The following is a 22,439-nucleotide window of genomic DNA, read 5'->3' as shown; positions in this document are numbered from 1 at the left end:
GTAATGACAAGATGAAATTTTTCAACGAAATTTCGTTGGTCACATCTGCAGTATCTGCGCCCAATACCCCTTCGTACACTATAATAGTCATTTATCGATGATTTCAACTCCCTCCGGGATCCGGGATTAGGGGGATTACGGTAATGACCACTGATTTTATCGAGAAAAACGCGACAATACTACAGTTAGCCACATTAAAATTTGGAGGTGCAAAAAATCGACAGTGTTCTTATACACTCTAGAATACAAAACGGTTAATTCCAAGTGCCTGAAAATTAATCACTAGGTCAAATTAAATCATCTATGGTGCACAATTCAAAAGTGGCAAAAGTAAGTTTTACAAATAATACGTCTCGTACTTGAAATAAAAATTTTTTTTATTTTCTATTCTAAATTATCAGATGATGTACTTAACACCTTAGACTTTTAGATAATACACTTTTAAAAAACTAAAAAATTAACGTCTAGGCACCAGAAGCTACGAAAAATGAAAGTCACGTTACGGTAATGACATGTTAGCCTGTTTGTTCAACCTTACGGCCACGCAAAAAAAATTTTCTATATGATCTCAAAAATACATTTAGGGAAAATTGGTTTATCACTGTTTAAAAAAAGATCCAACTCAAAACAATTCAATCCGACGTTTTTAAACAGAGGTGTCATGGAATATCACATTTTTTGTGAAATGACCCAATAGTTCCATTTATCAATCGTATACGATTTAGCTGTTCACTGTGTGCAAATGTATTGGCACTATCTTATACTAAAATAACGTGGACTTGTAGGATGATTTGGAGCTCAATGCATTGTTCGACACAAATAACTCAAGATTACTGACTAAATATAATAGGTGGAAAAACTATGAAAATCTCAATTACTAACATAATTCTAGTAAAACATAGTGTAAAGTGCAGAAGCAAAGAATAATACAAACATCTATGTTAATGAAGAAAAGACGACACCAAATCTGTTAACATAACCTTTATTTTGAAGCAGAACGAACTCAGCTGGCCCGTAAAGTGATGCGAGTATGACGTTAGTAACTGGAACTCGCCCATTTAATTAACATTGGTTGCTAGAAATTCCGAATCCCATATGAACGATGAATTTTTGACAATACAGAACGGAAAAATCCGCTCACCTCTTATTGGCTGTTAGAAAAGTCCGTATTGTGGAGTTATTCACATAGACATGATATGATACACGAATTTTAATATGAACGTTCACAATGGAGCTATTCCACGGTGTAAGATGACAGGTGGTCCCAATATCTATATTGCCTACAGTAAATTTTTGTGAACATTTTGTATCGTTTCCATTGTGTCATAATTGTAAAATTATATTAAAATTCATGTTAATTGATTTAAATGAAAATTAATTAAAATCAGCAAAAAATTTTGCGTGAAAGACTGTTGAAGTGGCTCAACATTATTTAGTGCACCAAAAATGACGTGAGTCTGTATACATCGTGGAACAAGGTTATTTAAGTGGCTTGAGATGTAAATACATTTTTTTTTTCTAGCAAACGACTCACAATTACTTTTGCGCTAGTATTATACAATTATAAAAGTACTCGCCACTAATTGGAACCTTTTTAAATCGAATAAATCTAAATGTTCCCCCTCTACCAGGTTTATTTGTTAGGGTGCGATTACATGAAGACGGATGGACGTCCCGCAAGTTCAGGAAAACGATGCGCAGTTGTTTTGGTTTAAAATATGAAAAGCCCGCCTTGCATGTTGGTATTAATATTTTTTTTAAATTATTTTAAACAGCTGAACGTATTTTTTTTTTCAGCTCCTTTACAAATTTTTTAATTTTTTCCTTTCAGATTTCAATATTTTTTTCATGGTATTTGAAATAATTAAAAAAAAATTAATACCAACATTCAAGGCGGGCTTTTTGTATTTCAAATCAAAACAACCGCGCATCGTTTTCCCGAACTTGCGGGACGTCCATCCCCCTTCATGTAATCGCACCCTTACGCCATTGCGTTTTTTCTGCTGTGGGAACTGGGAAGTGCGATGTTTCTATTGTTTAATTATACAGGCATAAAAATAGAGGAGAAAAAGGGGCGTGATATGCGACAGCAGAATTCGCTACGTAACGGGGTATCTGTCTTTGTCTGACAGTTATGTTATTGGTCGAGTCCTACATGAGATTGATTCAACTGTAGGATTCAGGATGAAGAAGTAGCCAATAACATGGCTTTGGCAACAAGGACAGATGCCCCGTTACACTTAATTATGCTGTCGCTGCCGCTAATGGGCTAGTATAGCGCTTTTCTCCTCCATTCTTATACCTCTATGATTGTAATGCATCATATGAAAGTAATGACAATATATCTATATATATCAAATGCATAACATCGTATGTTTTCCGCTGGAATATCCTGGCTCCACACCGTCATTAGCTGCTGTTATGACGTAACCGATATGTACCGCTCCAAGTGCCAAATGAACATTATTTTATCCCGGCGCGGGCGGGACTGGAACGCGTAACTCATTAAAATGGTGGTGGGGGAGACTCTTCTCTCTTTCCGCTGTTACGTTGTTACGTTCCGCGGGCTATTTCCGCCTCATGTTACGGCGGTCGTAGTCTGCACGCACCTTAATAATATCTCTATATAGTCTCTAGTAACTTCATACAGTGCATACTGCAAGTTGCCCAGTGATCAGTATCTGTAACTGCATCACGATGCCGCAACCTCCAGGTTGCTGCGAAACTCCCGGCTGCAGTGCTCCGGCCAGCCTCCAGTGTCCGACTTGCCTCAAAATCGGTATCGTAAGCTCTTTTTGCTCCCAGGTAATTACAGCAGTCAATTGCAGTGTATTTAGCAGGCTGTACACTCTGTAAACGCAACGATTATAACCTCTAAAAAATTTGTATTTTTTCACTACAAAAGTGTACATATTTTTTACGGATTTAAGTATTGAATGAACTGTAAAATCGAGCATATCGCACACTTGAAACTCCAAAGAGCTCCTATAGCTGCAAATTTTCCATGATTATGTTTATGCGGATCAGAAATTCTTTTTTGTCGGTCCTCGAAGACATGGTTTATTTTTTAAAACAACGGGAACGAATGAGCTAAGCTCGTGAGGAAGCCATTTATGTTGATACTGTATCTTACGATTGCAATACCAATACCAATATCTATATGTAACCAATTACTTCATTTTCTGTTACCCACTGACTGTCAGGACTGCTTCAAAGGCAACTGGAAGAGTCACAAAGTTTTGCACCAGCTAGCAAGTAAGTTCAAACTCATGTCATACAGTTTTATTAATAGAGTGCCTCAGCAACCATGTATTTTTAAATTACCTCCAAGTGTCACTGAACTAAACCGATTATCGATTCTTGTTAAGGCTTATTACGTGAAATTTAATTTCTAATTATTCAATATGAAACTATGATTTATCTTTTATAAGCATTTATTTGTCTGTTACAGAGGGGGGAAATAAAAATGACTCTACGAATGAGTACAATCCTTGGCCATCTTTCCAGTTCACTGGTAAATTACGTCCAGCACCCAGAGATCCTCTCCGATCAGTTCCCGACTCTATTGAGAGGCCAGATTATGCTACACATGCAGCTGGCATACCGCTGAGTGAGCAGGCAGTCAAGGGCTCTGCTCATATTAAAACATTGGATGATGAGGAAATCGAGGGAATGCGTGTAGCCTGCAAGGTAATATTATTATTTTTCTTATTGGTTGTAATTACAGCATCCCAAAAATTCATTCCATTGTAGAAGTTCTGATAATGATAACCGATTGACTGTATTTATTAGCTTGGCAGGGAAGTATTGGATGAAGCAGCAAAGGCTTGTGGAGTTGGAGTAACTACTGCTGAGATCGATAGGATTGTTCATGAGGCTTGCATTGAAAGAAATTGTTACCCTTCACCATTGAATTACTATCGATTTCCAGCAAGTTGTTGCACTTCTATAAATGAAGTAATCTGTCACGGTATCCCTGATCAAAGACCTTTGGTAGATGGTGATATTTGTAATGGTATTCTATTCGATGATCTTCCATGATTTTGTTTCCATAGCTGCCCCAACTGAATGTAGTTTCTTATTTGGAATTATTTTGCAGTCGACATTACTGTTTATCACAATGGCTTTCACGGAGATTTAAATGAAACTTTTTTTGTTGGCAACGTTAAACCAGAGGTCAAAAAACTTGTTCAGGTGACACACGAGTGTCTCATGAAAGCCATCAATATTGTAAGACCAGGAGAAAAATACAGGGAAATCGGAAACGTCATTCAAAAACATGCTCAAGCAAATGGATTTAGCGTTGTTAGAAGTTACTGTGGACATGGTATTCATCGGCTTTTCCATACAGCCCCCAATATTCCTCATTACGCAAGTAAGTTAATCGAAATTTTGCACCTCAAAACATTACTGGCATCACATATAGTATGAAGGATACAGTTCAATGATTTGCTTATTAAATCTTTAATATCTTCCCCTCAAAGAAAACAAAGCCATCGGAGTCATGAAACCTGGTCATTGCTTTACAATTGAACCAATGATCTCACAGGGTACGTGGCGTGATACAATATGGCCTGACGACTGGACTGCTGTTACAGTCGACGGCCTGTGGTCGGCACAGTTCGAGCATACGCTTTTAGTTACTGAAACTGGCTGCGATATCTTAACCAAACGTTTTACCAATGATGGCAGTCCTTGGTTCATGGATAGCTCATAGTTGTATTCATTATAAATTTCTGTAAATATAAATAAAATGCGCTTCAAATTGACAATATAGAGTAATATTATTCAAAGTTTAGCTCACTTGTACCAATATTAAATTGTACATCAGTTGAGACTTCTTCTTTTAACAACAGGAATTTTAACTCAATGCCATACATTTTATCGTGTATATTTTTTATTAAACAAAACATATTTCAACAATATACTTCATAAAATGTACTTTCTATGTCTCTTAGAAATTTTATTCTTATACGAACTTTCTTTTCACACAATTAAGTACTACTTATCTCATTTTTCAGAAGTGTAAAAAAAATGCCTCTAATATTTTTAAACATTCTATTTGTAAATTGAAAAGGCATTTTTTTATAATGTCATATGCTAATGTACGGTTCATTGTCACTACTAATTTTGTAGAAGTTACATAATTAAAAATATAAATTTTTCAGTCAACATTTTAAAACAAAAAAAAATCAGTCAAACGATCTATATGAATGTAAAATAATGAAAAAATCATCAAATCACATTATAATACTACTAAATAAATAAGTAAGAAAATCAATAGTTCATAAATAAATCAATCTAAACAATACACATACAAGAGGAAATTTCCGCTTGTAACGTAATTATGCAAAGATGATTCAATACTTATAAAGTGATACCACACTTATCGTACTTCTATCGTGTAATACAAAAATAATACTGGCATTCATACAAGTATTTGACAGAGCACATTAATTATTTGTCAAATAAACTCCCAATGACGCTTCTCAGTCAAGTAAATAAACAAACAAACAAATCGTACTTCTTCTTTTCTTTAAGCTCAAAGAGTTCTGAATGTGACCTCGATACCGTAGGAAAAAAGAAGGAAAAATAATTATTCAACTAGTTCCCGGTGTCAAGGTCACTTGTTACTACTACTCTTAGATACGATGCGAGTTCCGAACCCTGTGTCTTCTGGCGTAGTGGAGGCAGCTTCGTGCTCGAGAGGAAGCTCTGCCTCGTCGTTTTCGTACTCGTAATCCTCGGACTCTATCTGTGTCTCCTTTTCGCCATTACTCTCCGGGACGAGTATTCTCAGAGTAGCTTGGCTGTCCTTGCTTTGCTTCTCTCTTTCCTGAAAAAAAATAAGGTGCAAGTTCCAGTTACTGCCAATCTGCGATTTTAATAAATAATACGTTTTGTCGTTTACGTCGAGGGTGAAAAACTTAATAACCGCGAGCAGCAGTACAAACACTTTGAATAATATATTATTACGATGGACTACCGGTCGATTAAAAAAACTTTTCCAATTAAAATATTATGTCCTTTGGTATAACTTAAATGCTATGAAAGTAAAGTATCAAGGTGGCATTGTCATTCGAGTGTTTGCTATTTGCAATGGCCGAAACTTGTATGTGTTTTCTCTCATTTGCATTATGTATGAGTGTCAAAGTGAACATAAGTCAGAACTTTTTAATCGAAGGAAAAACTTGTGTCGACCTAAGCGAAAATAGTCGTATTGACTCAATCATCACTAATTATTCATAAAAAAAAAAGAAGTACAACAGTAACAAATAAAAAAGTCTAAACTATTAAAACAATATTTTTTATTGATGAAGTGTATATTAGTATTTTTTTTCCAACAGTAAATAACTTTTGTCAACAATCGGTTAGTATTCGTAAAATTTATTTTTATTACTTTTTTTTTTTTTTTTTTTCTTTTTCTGAAGTATTATTCAGGAAGAAAAAAAAAGAATATTATAAGTGATAATAACTAATAATAACAGTTGTCCAATCATTCTCATAGTCTCATCTGGGCTTTATTTTTTCATCGCTTATCGTTTGCTCTTAAAATAATTTTTACTTTGGGATTTATAGAAAAAACATTTAGAAAATACTTTAGTCATTTCATTGTACTCTGAAGAGTCTTCAAAATTTATAACATAAAATCACATTTTGTATCGAAAAAAAGTTTTAAGAAAACTCGGGGTGTAATTATAAAAATCATTTTTTTCAGAAATAATACCAATTCAAAACAATTTCTTTGCATTAACTTTGTAAATATAGACTGTTTCATTATAAATGGTGTGATTTTGGAACTCCCTATGTACTTATACCGCAGTGAAACAACTATTGATCGTTTCACACACCAGTGCACGGAAATTAGACGTGTCAAACATTCTACGAATGGCACAAAAAATTGAATTTCTGGCACCGACCGTTTAAACTTAGTAAAGCTTGTTGTAATAATCAATATACGTATTCTTGTAGTCAGTCAAGTTGCTTTTGTGCGCGCATTTCGTTATTATCGGAGAAGTTAAAACCGTAACATTATTTTGCATTGGCAATGGCACGACAAAAATCGTGTACATTCGACTTTTATCTTTCTACCGATTCTAGCTTATACGAGTATTTTCATGGGACTAGACGTTACGAGGTTACTGAATAGCTTATGGTTTTTCAGAGGTTATTTCACTAACTTCTGTTGGTTTGACAAAATCTTAAGCGCAATAAATTGGATTCGTTTTCTTCTCATCTGCAGCCTCAGCACTCGATTTCGCTAATTCCAATCAACTTATGCAATGTTTGTTCCCAAAGTCAATTTCCACCCTATCTTATAAAATTCAACTGGATAACAATACACGACAGTACCTACACAGTTAATCTATTTTGAATTATGGAATAACGTAGTTTTTGACGTATAAAAACCTACAGCTCGCCCTATGAGAGCAAAAACTATTGGAATCTGCGATAAAAGAGGTATAAATATTGTTACACTCCAAACATGAGGAGAAAGTAGTTATAGCTCCACCAAAAGCACGGAAAAAAGTATTTTGACGTCCTCCAAGTATGGATATGTCGACCCCTCCGAGTATACAAGACGTGACGAGGGGTGAAAGTATACGGGATTTATCTTTCGGGCGTGAGTCGCCACCCGGAAGTCGATGCCATATTTTAATCCCAAGTCGCGTGTGTACGATATTTTTATTTTCCTTCTCCCGCGGAAAATACGACTTTTTTTCTCGACTTCAGGGTTGAGAGTGCAATGTAAACTCCCAAATAAAAGTCGCATTTATTGCTGTCAAGGAAAGTAATTTGGGTTCTCTACGTGGAAATTTACTTTGTAGCTGAATGCGCAAGTGGCAGACAAGCGGAGGATAAGGGCCCAGTTTTAAGGCATTTTCAAAATATGTCCCTGTTATGAGACAGTCAATAATTAAGATAATTATATAACTTCTTTTATGAAAAAAAATTGATTTAGAAATTTCAATATCTTTTATTCATTGTTATTAAAAAACACTCAAGTTTTGTCTTTTCATTTTCACGTAAAAAATTGGAACATAATCTCAAAACTGAATGTACCAGATCATCGAACACCTAAATACACTCAATTAGCATTGTCTTATTGTTAGGAACATATATCCCAATTTTTAAGACACATGTCTTAAAAATAAGGACACAATTAATTCTATTAACAAGTTGTAATGAATTTGTAAATTTGTATTTTAATTTAGAATAGTCGTATATATCCATACTTGTACAAAACAGTTTAGAGATTCATTTAAAATTAATTTTGATGTTGAACATTGACAAAAATTTTTTTTGGGTGTTTTAAAACTGGGCCCGTTATCTTTTACAAAAAACCTTTCCTATGAGCAATAATAAGATTTATCACACCGCACTTGCCTCTTTAATCAGGAAAGTAAAGAACTTTTGTTAAGACTACGAAAAATAAAGATCAACATTATATCGGCCGGAAAAAAAAAATTTTCGGCGTGCAAGACGTAAAATCATCTCTCGTTCAACTGTTGTCCAACGGAAAAAATCTAAGTTGTGCAAGTTTTCGTAAAAATTGTCGGTATAGTTTCTCTCAGTTGACGGGTGCATCTGTTGTGGGAAAAAAATTTTCTAAAACTTTCTTAAAATACATACCAAAATGGAACCCATAATCTTTTAAACGAATGTTCCCGATTTTTCAAGTACATCCTGTCATAGTATAGGTACTTTTTCTAAGAGACAAGTTTCACGAATAGGCGAGCTCAAACGAAAAAGTCATTTGAAACCCGTCAAAGCTAAATATAGAAAAAAGTTCCCCGTTCGCAGCTCACCGTGATGTACGCAACACACCTCTCTAGCGCGACTTCGCAGAAAAAAAAAAAATAATAAAAATAAAAAAAAAAAAAAAAAAAAAAAAAAAAATTATGAAAGATTGACACGGGAGCACTCGAACCAGCCAAAAGCACCCCCTGAATCCCGGCAGCCGGGAGGGGGGCAAATTAGATTTATACCTCGTTGCGTCGGGCCTGTTCATCGTTAACCTTACGCCGCCGTTGGAGGAGCTTTTGCCTGTAGTCATGCTGGCCCCCCTCGTCCGGGAGCTCCTCCTTGTGGTTTGGTGGGATCTGCCGGTCCGCTTGCTGCTTTCTCAGTTGGCCTATCAATTGGCTGTTGACGTTGCCGGCGGCCGCCAGGGCGGCCAACTTCTCGGCTGCGTCGCGGTTCGGCAGGGTCGTGTAGAACTGCGGGGCCGCGCTCTGCTCGTCGTTCCCGATCTATGGAGAAATGACAGGCCAGCGTGGGACGTTCCCATCGAGGCCCTCTGTTATTAAAAGTTGGGGTAACTTGCCTACGCAATGGCTCGGCTGCTTGTGCCCTCTTTTTCTTCTTGTTGGGCAATCTCGCTTGGTTACACATTAACTTTGTAATTTGGCGGAGCTCGAAACTCATCAGGTTACTTATTTGTTTAAGTGTCTTCGGTTATTAGCTGTGGAAATTATGACTTATCGTGGGGCTTTACTTCTTGTCCACAGATTTTTTTTCATTAATCTAAGTACAAAGTTTGCGACCGAGTTTTATCCAAACACGGAAAATTTTTAAGATTATCTTTTTGAAATCACCTTTACGAAGATCGGTACTGTTTTATTTCATATTATTTTAAACGTAAGCATTTCTTTTTACAGGGAGTTTAAAAATTTTCCATTCAATAAATTCTGTTTTTAGGCTTAGGATGTTATTTTAATTATTATTTGACGTCTTATTTGTGTGGGAGTTAGTGTGTTATCTGTATTCGAAAATACAGAGAAGTACATAGATGCGTAGTGTATTTTATTTATAGTATTATTTTGTCTTCCAGTAAAAGGAACTTATTGTAAAAAATAAGTGAAAAAACTTTAAAAAAAAAAAAAAAAATATAAATCATAATGTAATATTTACATATAAATAAGTTACAGAAACACTACAGACAACCTTTTTACACGTGCTACACTTATTGAAAAATTCGGTAAATGTTCTTCACATTCATTTGATTGTATACATGTATACTTTTGTTCTAACAACAAGCTTTGTATATTCTGTCAAACAGATGTGATGGGTAAAAATTTTTAAAATAATAACTGCTTCTTTGGAGACTTTTTTGAAGCCTAAAACAATAAGCTTATATATCTTCTAAGTGAATTGAAAAGTTGTCATGATTTTTTTGTTAAATAATTATTTTTTGTCATTGTTTTTGTGTGTTGTGTTTATTGTTTAGTATAAATATATTTTTATGGTAATCTTTTTGGCTATTAGTTTTTATCCTTGTATCTTTATCTTCGTTGTTGTGTCATAATATTTTTGTGTTTATAAAACAAAGATTTTTTCTGTTTACTTATTAAAGTATTCGTCTGCAGATATTATCAGTGTTCCAACTATGCTCTTAGAGAAAAACCTGAGGTCTTTATGTAAGCTTCTGTCGTAAACTGATTTTTCTAAAAACTTTTCTAAAAGATTTAAAAGATTTTTTATTAACAAACATGACAAGAACTTTTTGTCATTATCCACAAAACTGATATTAAACATAATTATTTGTCGAAGTAGTAAAAAGATTAAAATTAAATTAAAATTTTTTTCTTCTAATTTTAAGTAAGTAATGATTTCAAATTGTTTAAAAAGTGTATTTGTTTGTACTGAATGGTCTTTTCAATTTTAATTCAACGCATCATGGGTTTGGAAAGAACCACGAGCATTAGTTTTTTACATAGATGTCAATGATTATACTGGTAGCTGATTAGTGAAAATAAAACTCCCTTTTTGCCAACTTCAGTTAGTAAACTTACGTGAAAAAAAAATGTGATACCTGTATTGAATTAGCGTAACGTACCTTGGTAAAATAAGAGGTAGGCTTCACGTGACCAACGGGACTGTCAAATTCGATATGATTTTCTTGCTGCTCGTTACCATCACCTACGCTAATATCCTGAGCAATTTCAGAAGTTTCTGGTGCCAAGCTGTAATCCGCCGTTACTTTTCCTGAGGCGTAGTTTTGATCAATAAATATATTCTGCTGCTGTTGCTGCTTTTGGCTTTGTTTATTGGTCTGCTCATCGTAATTAAACGAGTGTAGCGTCGGCTGTGGCAGAGATGTCTGACATAAAAAAAATTTTTATCATTAGTAATACAATTGATGTGCTTGTATTCTCAATATTAGAAAAATTAATTTATTTGTGAATGACAATGCAGCTATTAAATGAAGCACAATCACAAGTGTTTCACGCAATGAATTAAAATAAGACAATCTTTTTGATGAAGTTTCGATGCGATTACGTTTTTGGTGAAATTCTCTTGGTTAGACAATTCGTCCGTGTATCAATAAAGTATTCGGTGTACATGATATTGGCTATCGTTAGGAAAAACTATTCAAAACTAATCAACTTATTTCGTGAAATGCAAAAGAATTTTAGCGCGTGAGTTATTAATAAATTGAATTCAAATGCTTGAAATCAGTATATACATCTTATAATTAACTGTATTTTAAAAATGAGTACTTTTTGTTTTTAAACTTTCATCGATGATTTTTTAAGAAATCGGAAAAACCGTTTATTTATAACTTTATTACGTAAGATTATTACGCTTTTGATATAATTAAAGTGATCACTGATTTAGATGAGTTTAGACCTGAATAACATAGATAGGCTTAATAATAGGTCTGCTTACGATTAAGTGCTATTTTATCAATGAGTCTACTTGTACTACAATAGTACAACACTTTGAATGCTTTCTAGAATTAATGAAAATATCCTTTTTTTGCTTATTGCTGTGCTTAAGCGTCCATTGAGAACATTGAGAACATTACAAAAATTAGTTAAAAATTTTTTTTTAATTTTTACTAAAGAAAATACTCAGCAAATTCACATTTGGTTTTGAAAGTGATAAAGATAATTTTTAGGCATGGCTACTTTATAGAAGTGCCTTACATTTTCACCAGAGCAAAAAGTGTAACCACCACCCACGATGACATGTAAATCTACTACCTTCAAAATTTTGCATCTGGTTAGGCTCAAATTTAGTTTGTATTATAGCTTCATTTTCCCATGACAACCCGATAGTTTGAAATTCAGTAAACTGTATGTCACATTTTAATCAACATTTTTATTAGTCCATACACAGGTAAGTAAAAATGTATACGTTAAAAATAAAGCTTTCAACTACGTGTTATGACTCTAAAGAATATTTTGCAGCTAAAAAAAAAATAGTTTTCTTTGTTTATAAATAGTGTAAAACTTGCACGTTCGGTGTCGAAAGGAAAAATGAGGATTTCAAGAAAATACATTTTTCCCACATATTTATTTATATACACTGAGAAAAAAAAAATTATAAAAATTGTGGAGAAATTCCAGCAAAAGTTACCATTCCGCTCAGTGAATCGAATGCAAGCTGGCAAAAAAGGAAAAAAATTATTATTTTTCGTAGTGAAAATTATGGTTTTAACAGTTAAAATTATGGTTTGGATAGTAAAATTGTGCTGGAAAGTAAAATTGATTAGTAAATCCTTTTAAGGTTTACTGTTCCAGTATAGTAATTTTACTGTTCTAACCACAATTTTTACCATTCAATCTACAGTTGTGACTATTAAACAATAATTTTTACCATTAAGAATAAAAAATAATTTCTTTGTTGCCATCTTGAATCCGATTAGCTGTGCGGAATGGTATTTTTGCTGGAATTTCTCTAAAAAATTTTATTTTTTTCTCTCAGTGTACCATCTGTATGGTATAAAAATTGAAGAAAGGATTGGTAAATATATTTTTTCTCAAATAAATGAAAAAATAAAAAATCTTCCTTTTTTGGGCTTTTTTACCTTAGGACGTGTACTGCGCACTGAGAGAAGGAATAACTACTAACTGATGTATAATATGCATCCCGAAACCATACGTATTGTAATAGTTAAAATATCAATATTCCATTCCAACATTTTTCCATGACAAAAATTATATTTTTACTGATAAATTATGAACTTTGTTTTTTATTACATAAAGTAGAGGACTGCACGTAGTTGCAGTTGTATCGTCATTGCATAATATGTTGTTTCAGTTATATTAGAGTAGTGAAAGTATTAAATATGGCATGTTAACTATTAACATGCCATTTGTGTCAGTTAAAATTCAAAAAGTTATAAAGAACATGTAAACTAATTTTCTGTTAACATACAATTGAACGTTGATAGTAAACAAATCCTTCTCTCAGTTTGCCCTTGGTAGAAAAAATCGAGCTCGCATCCAACCGGAGGACAAGGACTTGTCGCATTGATTTCCAAGTATCATGAAATTCGTGGGATTGGAAGCAATAATATACAAAAAAGCAAACGAGGGGGGGTTGTTGAGAGCTGAGAAAAACTATCACATTTTCCACTTTTCTATACACACAAAACCCTCGGAGACCTGCCCTCGAGGCCTCTTTTGTTTTAAAAGTGGACATAGAATAGGCATATTTTAACGAGTAAGTATACTCCCAAACCTTCGACACCAGTGCATTGCCCATATACCTTGATCAGCGAGCCCTCCCCGTCCTGCTGCATCATCTGCGAGATGTGCTGCTGCAGCAGATGCTGCTGTATCTGGGGTCCCTGATTGAGGGCGTATTGCTCGGTCAGCTGGTGCGGGAACGCGTTCAGGACCTCGTAGAGCTTGGCCGCGGACATGGGAGGCCCCGTACTAACCGGCTGACCCAAGTGGAGCTCTGGCTGCTGCTGCTGCTGCTGCACGCTCGAGCCGGCTCCAGCCACGTGCATTAAGCTGTGGAGGTTCGTGTGCATGGAGATGCTGTCGCTCGATGACGCCGCCGCGTCGTCCTGCTGCTGATCCGCCAACTGTTGCTGTAGTCGATGCTGGGTGCTCGTCCGGGGCGACGACGGGGATGGAAACGGGCCAGACGGATGGCTCTGGTAAACATCGTTAGCCTACGAGATCGGGATACATATATATATAATACATTGTGTGTGCATTAGTGTGCTTATATGCTATGTTGATTGCGTGCACTTTATATAAAGCTGCATAACACATATGAGGAAATCCACAAAAAATATCCTTCGATATTTGCACACCTTCGATATAGGACTCATTTTACTCGTAATCCCATGTACTATGAGGAAAAAATTTTGAACACGGGTTTCAGTGAGGGTGACACACCCTTTTTCCGCAATTTACATGTTAAAATTATGTATATAGCAATCACATGTACAGATATAATTTTAACATGTAAATTGCGGAAAAAGGGTGTGTCACCCTCACTGAAACCCGTGTTCAAAATTTTTTCCTCATAGTACATGGAATTACGAGTAAAATGAGTCCTATATCGAAGGTGTGCATTTTTTATAACAATGGGGAACAAAAACGGGATATTTTTTGTGGATTTCCTCATATATATGCTTGGGTACTCGAATAATTGCGAGTCGAAAGACAGGGTAGGATTAGAATGAGAGGAGCTTCCGTAAAAGCTTTCCGATGTTTGTTGGCAAATATTAGCCGAGTGGTGCAGCTTTTTCCAGGCTGTAGCGGAGCGTGCTTGCAGTGAGAGAAGATGATGGATTATTTGTTTGCTGTTTCGATGACTTTGCTTTGGTTCTTAACTTGCTGATGCAATCCGGCAGCTGTATGGATTTCCGTAGCAACTTTTATACGAACGAGAGCATCAAAGCTTTCGTTTTACTGGCTTGACTATTTTTCTTGGCATTTTTTTTGTCTTTGACGAGAAACATTCATATTTTTATTTTCGATGCAGCTTGCGATGCTGTTGAATTATTTTTATTAGCTAGGGATGCAAGTACACCTTTGATAAGTCATTAGTAGGTTAGAGAGTGTATTGACTCCACCTTATTGTCCACGATTATACATATCAATGGCTTGGAGGAAAAAGTAGCCACCTCAAAATTTTGTTCGAAAACCAGTCACCTCAAATTTTCTTTCAAAAAGCAAACACGTCGGATTTTTCTCCAAGAACCAAACACGTCGAATTTCCATTCAAGAAATAGACATGGAAATCCATCCTTTTCGGGTAGAAACAAAAAAATTTTATTTCCGACGTATCTACTATTTGAACTAAAGCCGATGGGTCTGTTTCTTGAATAGATATTTAACGTGTCTGGTTCTAGGAGCAACATTCGACGTATCTACTTCTTGAAAGAAAATTTGAGGTGACTGGTTTTCGAACAAAATTTTGAGGTGGCTACTTTTTCCTCCGAACCATCGATGTATTCTTAATGTAGACCATTCGTTTGCAACAATGTACTAACAGAAAAAGAAAAAATCATAATTATTATTGGAACAAACGATACTTAACTACAAATGTGTTTTCAATGATTATTAATTGAAATCATTTAATGGTGTCGTGAGTCATGTTGCATATGAATTCCAAAAATCAGGGTTTTATGAGAGGTCGTGAATTTTTTTAAAGAACTCTAGTTTTTTTAATATCGCAAGGAGCAATTTAATTATCCGTACAGTTACTTTCAAGGTCTTCAATACATTTTTAGAACGAAGTTCTTTATGACGCGTGCTTGAGGGGCTGGAATTTTAAAAATGGCAGATTTTCATGAAACGGAAGTTGCTTACTGAAAGTCTCTTCCTCCTATATAAAAAAAAAAAAAAAAAAACTGTGACTGACATTTCATGCATAAAATACCGACCGATTTTTTTTTACACCTAAGCTTTTTTGGCAATAAAATAATGCTGATAATTACTGTTATGATTGAATGAAATTAATTTTTTGATAAATAAATAAATTATTAAAATAAACATGTACAATAGAGTTGCAGAACGTATCAATAGTTTTTAAGGGCGCTTATATCGAATTAGATAAACAAATGACGTTGTACATATCGAGTTATATATGATTTTAATAGTTCTTGAGGGTGCTTATTTCGAATTTGATAAGCAATTTAGGGCAAAATGTCAATAAATAATTATATAAATAGTTTATTTTGGCTCTCACATAGTGGCGCCGGCTGTCATCAATTATGAATACGGCCGCAACAGGCTTCTTAAAGGAGTTAGAGCGAAAAAAAAATTTCTTACGACAGTCTTCGAACAATTATAATGCGTTTGTTTTCATCACGTTAACAACATATTGAAATTTCAGGAACCGTAGCGTCACAGTTTTTGAGAAAAAAAAATAGCAAACTTAGTATCTTATACACAGGATCTTACTAGAACGTCGTCGCGACATGTACATTTTTACCAACAACTTGGAAAATATTTTTACAATTCTTTCAAAAAACTAGTATGTAGTTGCAAGTAACAATTAAAATAACATATCCAAATTTGAGGTAGCAAGCCATCACGGTTTAAGAAATACTTTAATTAAAAATTTTACGAAAATGCTATTGGTATATCTATATACAGCAGATGAGAAATAAAACATGGAGCATAAATTCGATTTTGAAGTATTAATTTTTTATTTTCTCACTTGATAGTAATCTTCTGCTGTACGATATGGAAGAGCTCGCATGATTTATCAAGAATAGTCATAAAATACACTAATTTTTAATTTGAATTAACTTTTGAGACTTACTGTACCGCTCTAACCCCGTAAGGAGAAATGATTTTGAGTGTTACGTAGAAAGCACGTGCATTTCATTTTGAGCTTAATTTTTCTCGTGTTGCAACATGTCAATAATAAAAAAATAAAAAATTTAGTTAAGTACTCCCGATGGTCGAACTTCGTGAGAGCGTCGTGCATAAATACAGTACTTACGAAGTTCAACCATCGTAAGTGCTGAACTATTTTTTTTAATTTTTTTTTTTATTTGTTTTCAAGTTTTTGTTTTACTCTCTACTTACATGAATGCAGTACTTATTCTTACAGAGCTTCGTTCTTCCTATGGGTCTCGCGACCCCCTTGTTACCTGAGAAATTGTGTTTCTTTATTTTATAACGCTTTTCGATACACATCTTATGTTTAATTATTTTTTGGCACTCATCTCATGTTTAAAGAATTTCGTTCTTACCGCGGGTCCCATGACCCATTTATACCCCCTGGTTTGTTTCTTTTAATTTTTTTTTTTTTTTTTAAATTTCCTTTACTTCATTTCTTTTTTTATTTTTTACTTAATCTTCTTTTTAAATGGGAATATCGATAGACAAGTAATTTTGATCTCGCTAATATCCTTAAAAATTTATGTGCCGTAAGAATATTATGTGAGCCATAACCTTAATATTTCAGAAAGAATAAGTATATGAATTTTGGCACATTGCGTGTGGATATTTTTCCAATTTTCAAGAAAGATTCAAAAAATATGGGAATCTTTTTTGCTTTTCATCCAATTTCAATTTTTCAGAGCTTATTTTACTCCTCTAACTATTTTAGATGGATTCATCGATGGTTATTTTTTAAAATATTTAATATATCAAAAGTTACACACAATTATTTACACGAAAATGTAAGCAATCGTCTAAAAACTTATATTTTCGTATAAACAATGGTACATAACTTTTTATGTGTGGAATATTTAAAAAAATTACCCTCGATGACTCTAGCTGAAATAGTTAGAGGAGTAAAATAGTCTGAAAAATTGAAATTTGATAAAGGGCAAAAAAGGTTTCTATATTTTCTAAATCTTTTTCGAAAATTGGAAAAATATCTCATGCATATGCCAATATTCATATACTCATTTTTTCTTAAATATTATGGTGTCTCCCTTGCATATGGTAATACCATATTGTTATGAGATCTCTATAAATCGCTGTATTAATTTTAACAAAAAAAACATATATTTGAGTAGATAGCCTCCTGAAATCTTTTCAGTAATACCTAAGATACTCTATCGCTTCAAAACATGACCTTTTTAATTTGTAAACGAGATGATTTTGCTTACTTTTGTGTTATTCCTTTTCTTCAAACTAAAGTGTATCAGTATACTTGTCTACTATCTCGTGCGAGCAGTTAAATTATAAAAAATATGTACGATTCAAAATTTAATAATGTGTTGAGTAAGTTGTACTTCTATTGATCAAGAATACGATATTTAATTAGAAATTTTCTTTATAACTTGTACTTAGAAATTAATAAATTTAATACGTCAAACAGAGGAGACCCGTATCTTTTCAAAAACCTTAAAATCTCAGTGATAACCTGGAAAAGTCATGGATATAAAGTATTTTTTCAAGATAAAAGATAGTTATTTCGAGGCCACAGTGTATAATAGAGCTTGCTACGAAAAAATTAATTCATCTATTAAATTTTTCAGTAATATTTTCCTCAGATTTATCGACGAAATGACAACTTTGCGGATAACAGCAAACAAATAACTAGAAAATTTCATCCGCTTCTCTGACCAATGCATCAAACAAGAGAAAGCTGAAGGCACCAGTAGCTCAGTAACTCGAGGGTCTACGACGGAAAATCTCGCAAAAGCTAGCACACTAAGACCGAAGAAACATAGCTGTAATTAGCGGAAGGAGGCACTGTTTGCGCCAACTCTTGTCTCCCGCTCAGTCCCAATTAATAATTCAACTAATACACGAGAGTGAGAGAGGAACAAGTAAGTGTACGCGATGACGAGACTCACACGTTATAGTAACGACTTTTGTACCTTTGTATACTTGAAGCTTTAATTGTCTCTCGTACATGTACTTATGTATACAAAGAAATCTACAAAAAACATCCCAAATTTGTCCCCGATTTTCAAGTTTCTTTCGAGGCACTCTTTCGAGATGGAACTCATGTTGCTCACAATGTCGTGTACTATGCCCAAGTCCTGACTGCGTGTTTACACAGTATTTACACTAGAACTAGGCAGAACAGAAACAGGCAATCCATCAGAACAATCAACTGAATCAACAGCGATGGCAAAACACCGGAAACTTGGAAGTGAATTCACACAGTGTGCAGAAAAAATAAGCCTTTACTAAAAATAAATTCACTATGAATCCATATGGCTGTTGATCGATTGATTCTCGGTAACTGACAATTTGCTTTAGTTTAAATGAAGTCGTAACAAAAATGGTCGATTGAATAATTCGATTGCAAAGTCACTCCAGGAATCGTGAAGCACCTAGTCGCTCCAACAAGTTTTTTTTTTTCTTTTTCATTTCCAATATCAACGCATTGCTCGTCAAAAGAGTTGCTGGGCACTGTAGAAAATTAGATTGCAGGGAAAGGCCATCAAAGCTCATGAAATTGCGAAAGCAATGCGATTAAAATGAGACTGGAACCATACACGCATACAATTAGAAAGCGTTTTCCAGCTGTTAGTGTAAAATTTATTATTGCTAATACTATTATAAATGTAATTATTATTATTATAATCACTATCATTACTATTATAATTTTTGAATCAACAAACCTGTTGCTCCTGAATAACGGAGGATGCGTATTGTGCGGAGTCAAAGTCGGGCGCAAAGTACGCCGGAAGCGCGGAATTGACTTCGTTTGACTCCGTTACTTCGTACTGGTGTTGAACAGTACTAATACTCGTCGGCCGCGGACTGGAGGGTGAAATCCTTTGTGGCGTCACACTTGATTCTAAAAATAAGTTTTTCACATTTATGTATTATCGCTACGTATTTTCTTAATGCTGGGATATTGTTACATTGGAATTTACAAAATAAATTAAACATATTTTGAATCATATAATATATACATGAGTCATTTTACGAAAACCAGTGTAATTTAAGGGGTGGAATGGACAAATACTTTAAATGGATCATTCAGTGTTAAAATATTTTTTTTGCATTGTCCGTGACAAAAACAAGCTACAATTTTTTGGGCCCTTCTGGATTTGTCTGAGAAAAATTTTAACGACTTTTTAAATTTTACGTATGAAAAATAGGAGCGTTACGGGCTTTTATAAAATCTCATCATAATTGAGATAAGGGCGCTCTCCATGAAAATTTGTATTTTTTCTCACATTTACATCATGTACTTACAATTAACGTTTATACAAGTCACTATCCGAGTCAATATTCCAACATGAAACGAAGAAAAAGCGCGATTCATATCGTTACAGGCTATAGCAAAAAAAGAAGCGTTACGGGCTCTTCATAAATTAGTTGAAAGATCAATATTGTGACGCACCAATTGAAAATTAAACTTCGCCACTTCATCTTTATCATATACAAAACAGCTATATTTTATCCCGTCACCTTCTGAGTCGACAACCAAACGTTTCAAGAACGTCCAAATTCAATTGCGTGCGTTTGTAAGAGTATTTTTCGTTGAAATGTTAAATTTATAAGATTTTAGTCCCGCAACTTTAACAGCATCCGATTCTTGGAAAATTTTTTTTTAGCTGTCTGAAATGCAAAATGTTGTTTGTGTTGATAAATTTAATATCCCATACTGTAGAAAAATTTAAAACTCTGTGTTTTGATTCCAAGCGTCGTCAAAACTGCTAATTTTCGAATGAGACATGAGCCTGTAAGGGTAATTTAGCTCCTTTTTTGCATCTCCAACTGAAGGAATACTTTTTTATAGTCTGAATGCTATTGTACCTTCAGCAGTAAACATCCGTTAATTAATTACAAAAGTTTCCAGATCTATAATCCGTAAACGCTTTTGTAATCGACTGGGGCATGGAATATGCCGTTTTCGGTAGAATGTCCCATGTACGTTTGTTGTCAACAAAATACAGTAGGGATAGACAAGTGAAATGAGATTAACGTAAATCAGTAATTGTAATCACTACCCTGTAACTGAAGGAGAAGTGATAATGACATAACCTGAATTATGCAAAATTTAATTTGCAAAGAACGAAGCGAAAGAAAAAATATAGTACGAATTAGTATTTCGTTGCATTGCCATCCGTTAGAAAAGATTCCTGTTAGGGAAAATATTTCTATGTAATCTTACAGTTGATAATCGATTGCAAAAATTACATCCAATCGGCTACTTATGATATGTTAATGCCTACTTGTACAAATTTTTTGTTATGACTGGAAAAATGATTCATAGATTGATGTATAATAAAAGTGTTGTTAGTATACGTTTTAAAATATATGACTTCATGAATAAACGATTCGATAGTTGTTATTTTTTTCTGGTTTTCACTTGAATATATAGTAGATTTTTAAGAAGCTCTAATGGTACATTTGACTGTTTTTTTTTTCCATTTCAACTTTGTAGCTATTGTACGTCTAACAAGTAAACCTACTCAATCGTTTTCTAGTCTTTTCTCATTAAAAAAATCATAATATTGCAGGCTGCAGCATATTATTTAATCGCGTTATTTTAACGTCAAAGGATTCACCGACAAATGAAGTTCTTACTCTTAGAAAACTCGAATAGAAGTTAAAATGAAATATCCAACTAAACCGGGTTATTTTTTCTATCCACTTGCCTAGTTATACTTATTTCTGTGTAGTAATAACACCTGGTTGATTTGTGACCCGCACGTTTCCCCTGAAAAAACACCCTCGCTCCCCTCTTTCCACCTATCCGTAGGACGCAATATCCCGTGAACCCCTGCAAAATAAATAAGTGGACTAACGACCGACAGAGGACATACATCACGTCCCGCAACTCGAAGCGTCCGCGTCTCGCAAGTATCGATCGCTCCTATACACGGAATGAATTGCCTGGCTCCGCAAAACTGAGCTTTTAGCGGCTACTATCGCTTGATATGTATACATAATAAAACACGATGCAAGGAAACAAAGACATATCGCTCGCTTACCTTGTCCGAAGATACTCGCATAGTCGACCTGAGTGACGGAGTAAGGCGGTCGCCTCGGCAGCTCCTGATCCTTCTTGGATTGCTGTTGCTGCTGGTGTTGGTAAGACTTGCCGGCAGTGGGACCAAGGTTTGGGGCCGGAATCGTGTGAATGGGTCCCCTGTCGTCGTCAAGGCCGCCCCTGTGGGATACCGGCACCTGCATCCCGATCAGAGGAGGCTCGACTCCCACTGGACGATACTCTGGGCTGTACTGAGAATGCTTGGATAGCGGTGAGAGATCCTTCGCCGGTGCGGTCCCGCGCTGCGGCTGGTGTTGCTGCTGGCCCAGGGTGCCGTAGCTCGCCAGGAGACTCAAGGGCGCGACTGGGCTCTTGAAGCCCGAACCCGGCAGGACGTTGAACAGCGATGCTGGCAGTGGTGGTGGTGCGGGAGGTGGAGCTCCCACGGGGGGTCGGCGGAACCTTTAAGGGTGTGGGCAAATATAATTAACATCCGAGTGCAGGTACCCTATTGGATCAATTTTTTTTTTTTTTTTTCAGAGAGAGAGAGAGAGAGAAAGAGATCGGATGCCATCAGAAGTTCATTGCGTTAAAACTGTTGAAATTGAACCCCGAGGCGGTATAAACATCAGTTTTATGATGGATGATTATGACATGCTGTAATGCGTACGGAAAATTGCTCGTGGAGCATAGTTTACAGCATTAATGTACGATCGAATGAAATTACGACCAGGAGCGCGATACAGCTCAATTTGAAGGGAGGTTGAGATGGTGGAAATAATCATGAAACGTACATATTGGTGGTTTAATAAATA

General features: G+C 35.0%; 2 protein-coding genes across 2 annotated transcripts in view; one reads left to right on the top strand and one right to left on the bottom strand.

Moving 5' to 3' along the window:
* The first annotated feature begins 2,660 nt into the window (after nt 1–2,660).
* Nucleotides 2,661–4,772, top strand: LOC149374870 (methionine aminopeptidase 1-like). Its single transcript, XM_089591175.1, has 6 exons — nt 2,661–2,805; nt 3,204–3,255; nt 3,452–3,690; nt 3,793–4,015; nt 4,100–4,375; nt 4,485–4,772. Exons 1-6 carry the CDS (start codon nt 2,698–2,700, stop codon nt 4,715–4,717), a joined length of 1,131 nt encoding a protein of 376 aa, XP_089447301.1. The 5' UTR covers nt 2,661–2,697; the 3' UTR covers nt 4,718–4,772.
* Nucleotides 4,773–5,549: 777 nt separating this feature from the next.
* Nucleotides 5,550–22,439, bottom strand: part of LOC106643446 (uncharacterized) — a 29,423-nt gene continuing 12,533 nt past the window's right edge. The window contains exons 3-8 of the mRNA XM_023389399.2: nt 21,626–22,086; nt 19,298–19,476; nt 13,502–13,915; nt 10,841–11,104; nt 8,991–9,254; nt 5,550–5,836 (exon numbers count right to left, since the gene is read on the bottom strand). Coding sequence (XP_023245167.2) covers nt 5,624–5,836; nt 8,991–9,254; nt 10,841–11,104; nt 13,502–13,915; nt 19,298–19,476; nt 21,626–22,086 — 1,795 coding nt within the window. The 3' untranslated portion in view covers nt 5,550–5,623. The remainder of the gene's footprint in view (nt 5,837–8,990; nt 9,255–10,840; nt 11,105–13,501; nt 13,916–19,297; nt 19,477–21,625; nt 22,087–22,439) is intronic.

The sequence above is a fragment of the Copidosoma floridanum genome, unplaced genomic scaffold (assembly GCF_036245765.1).
Source record: "Copidosoma floridanum isolate Cflo_tuat_1 unplaced genomic scaffold, Cflo_Japanese_pri ptg000013l, whole genome shotgun sequence".
Classification (NCBI taxonomy): domain Eukaryota; kingdom Metazoa; phylum Arthropoda; class Insecta; order Hymenoptera; family Encyrtidae; genus Copidosoma; species Copidosoma floridanum.
Note: the sequence above shows the minus strand (reverse complement) of the source record. Positions and strands in the feature narration are given on the sequence as shown.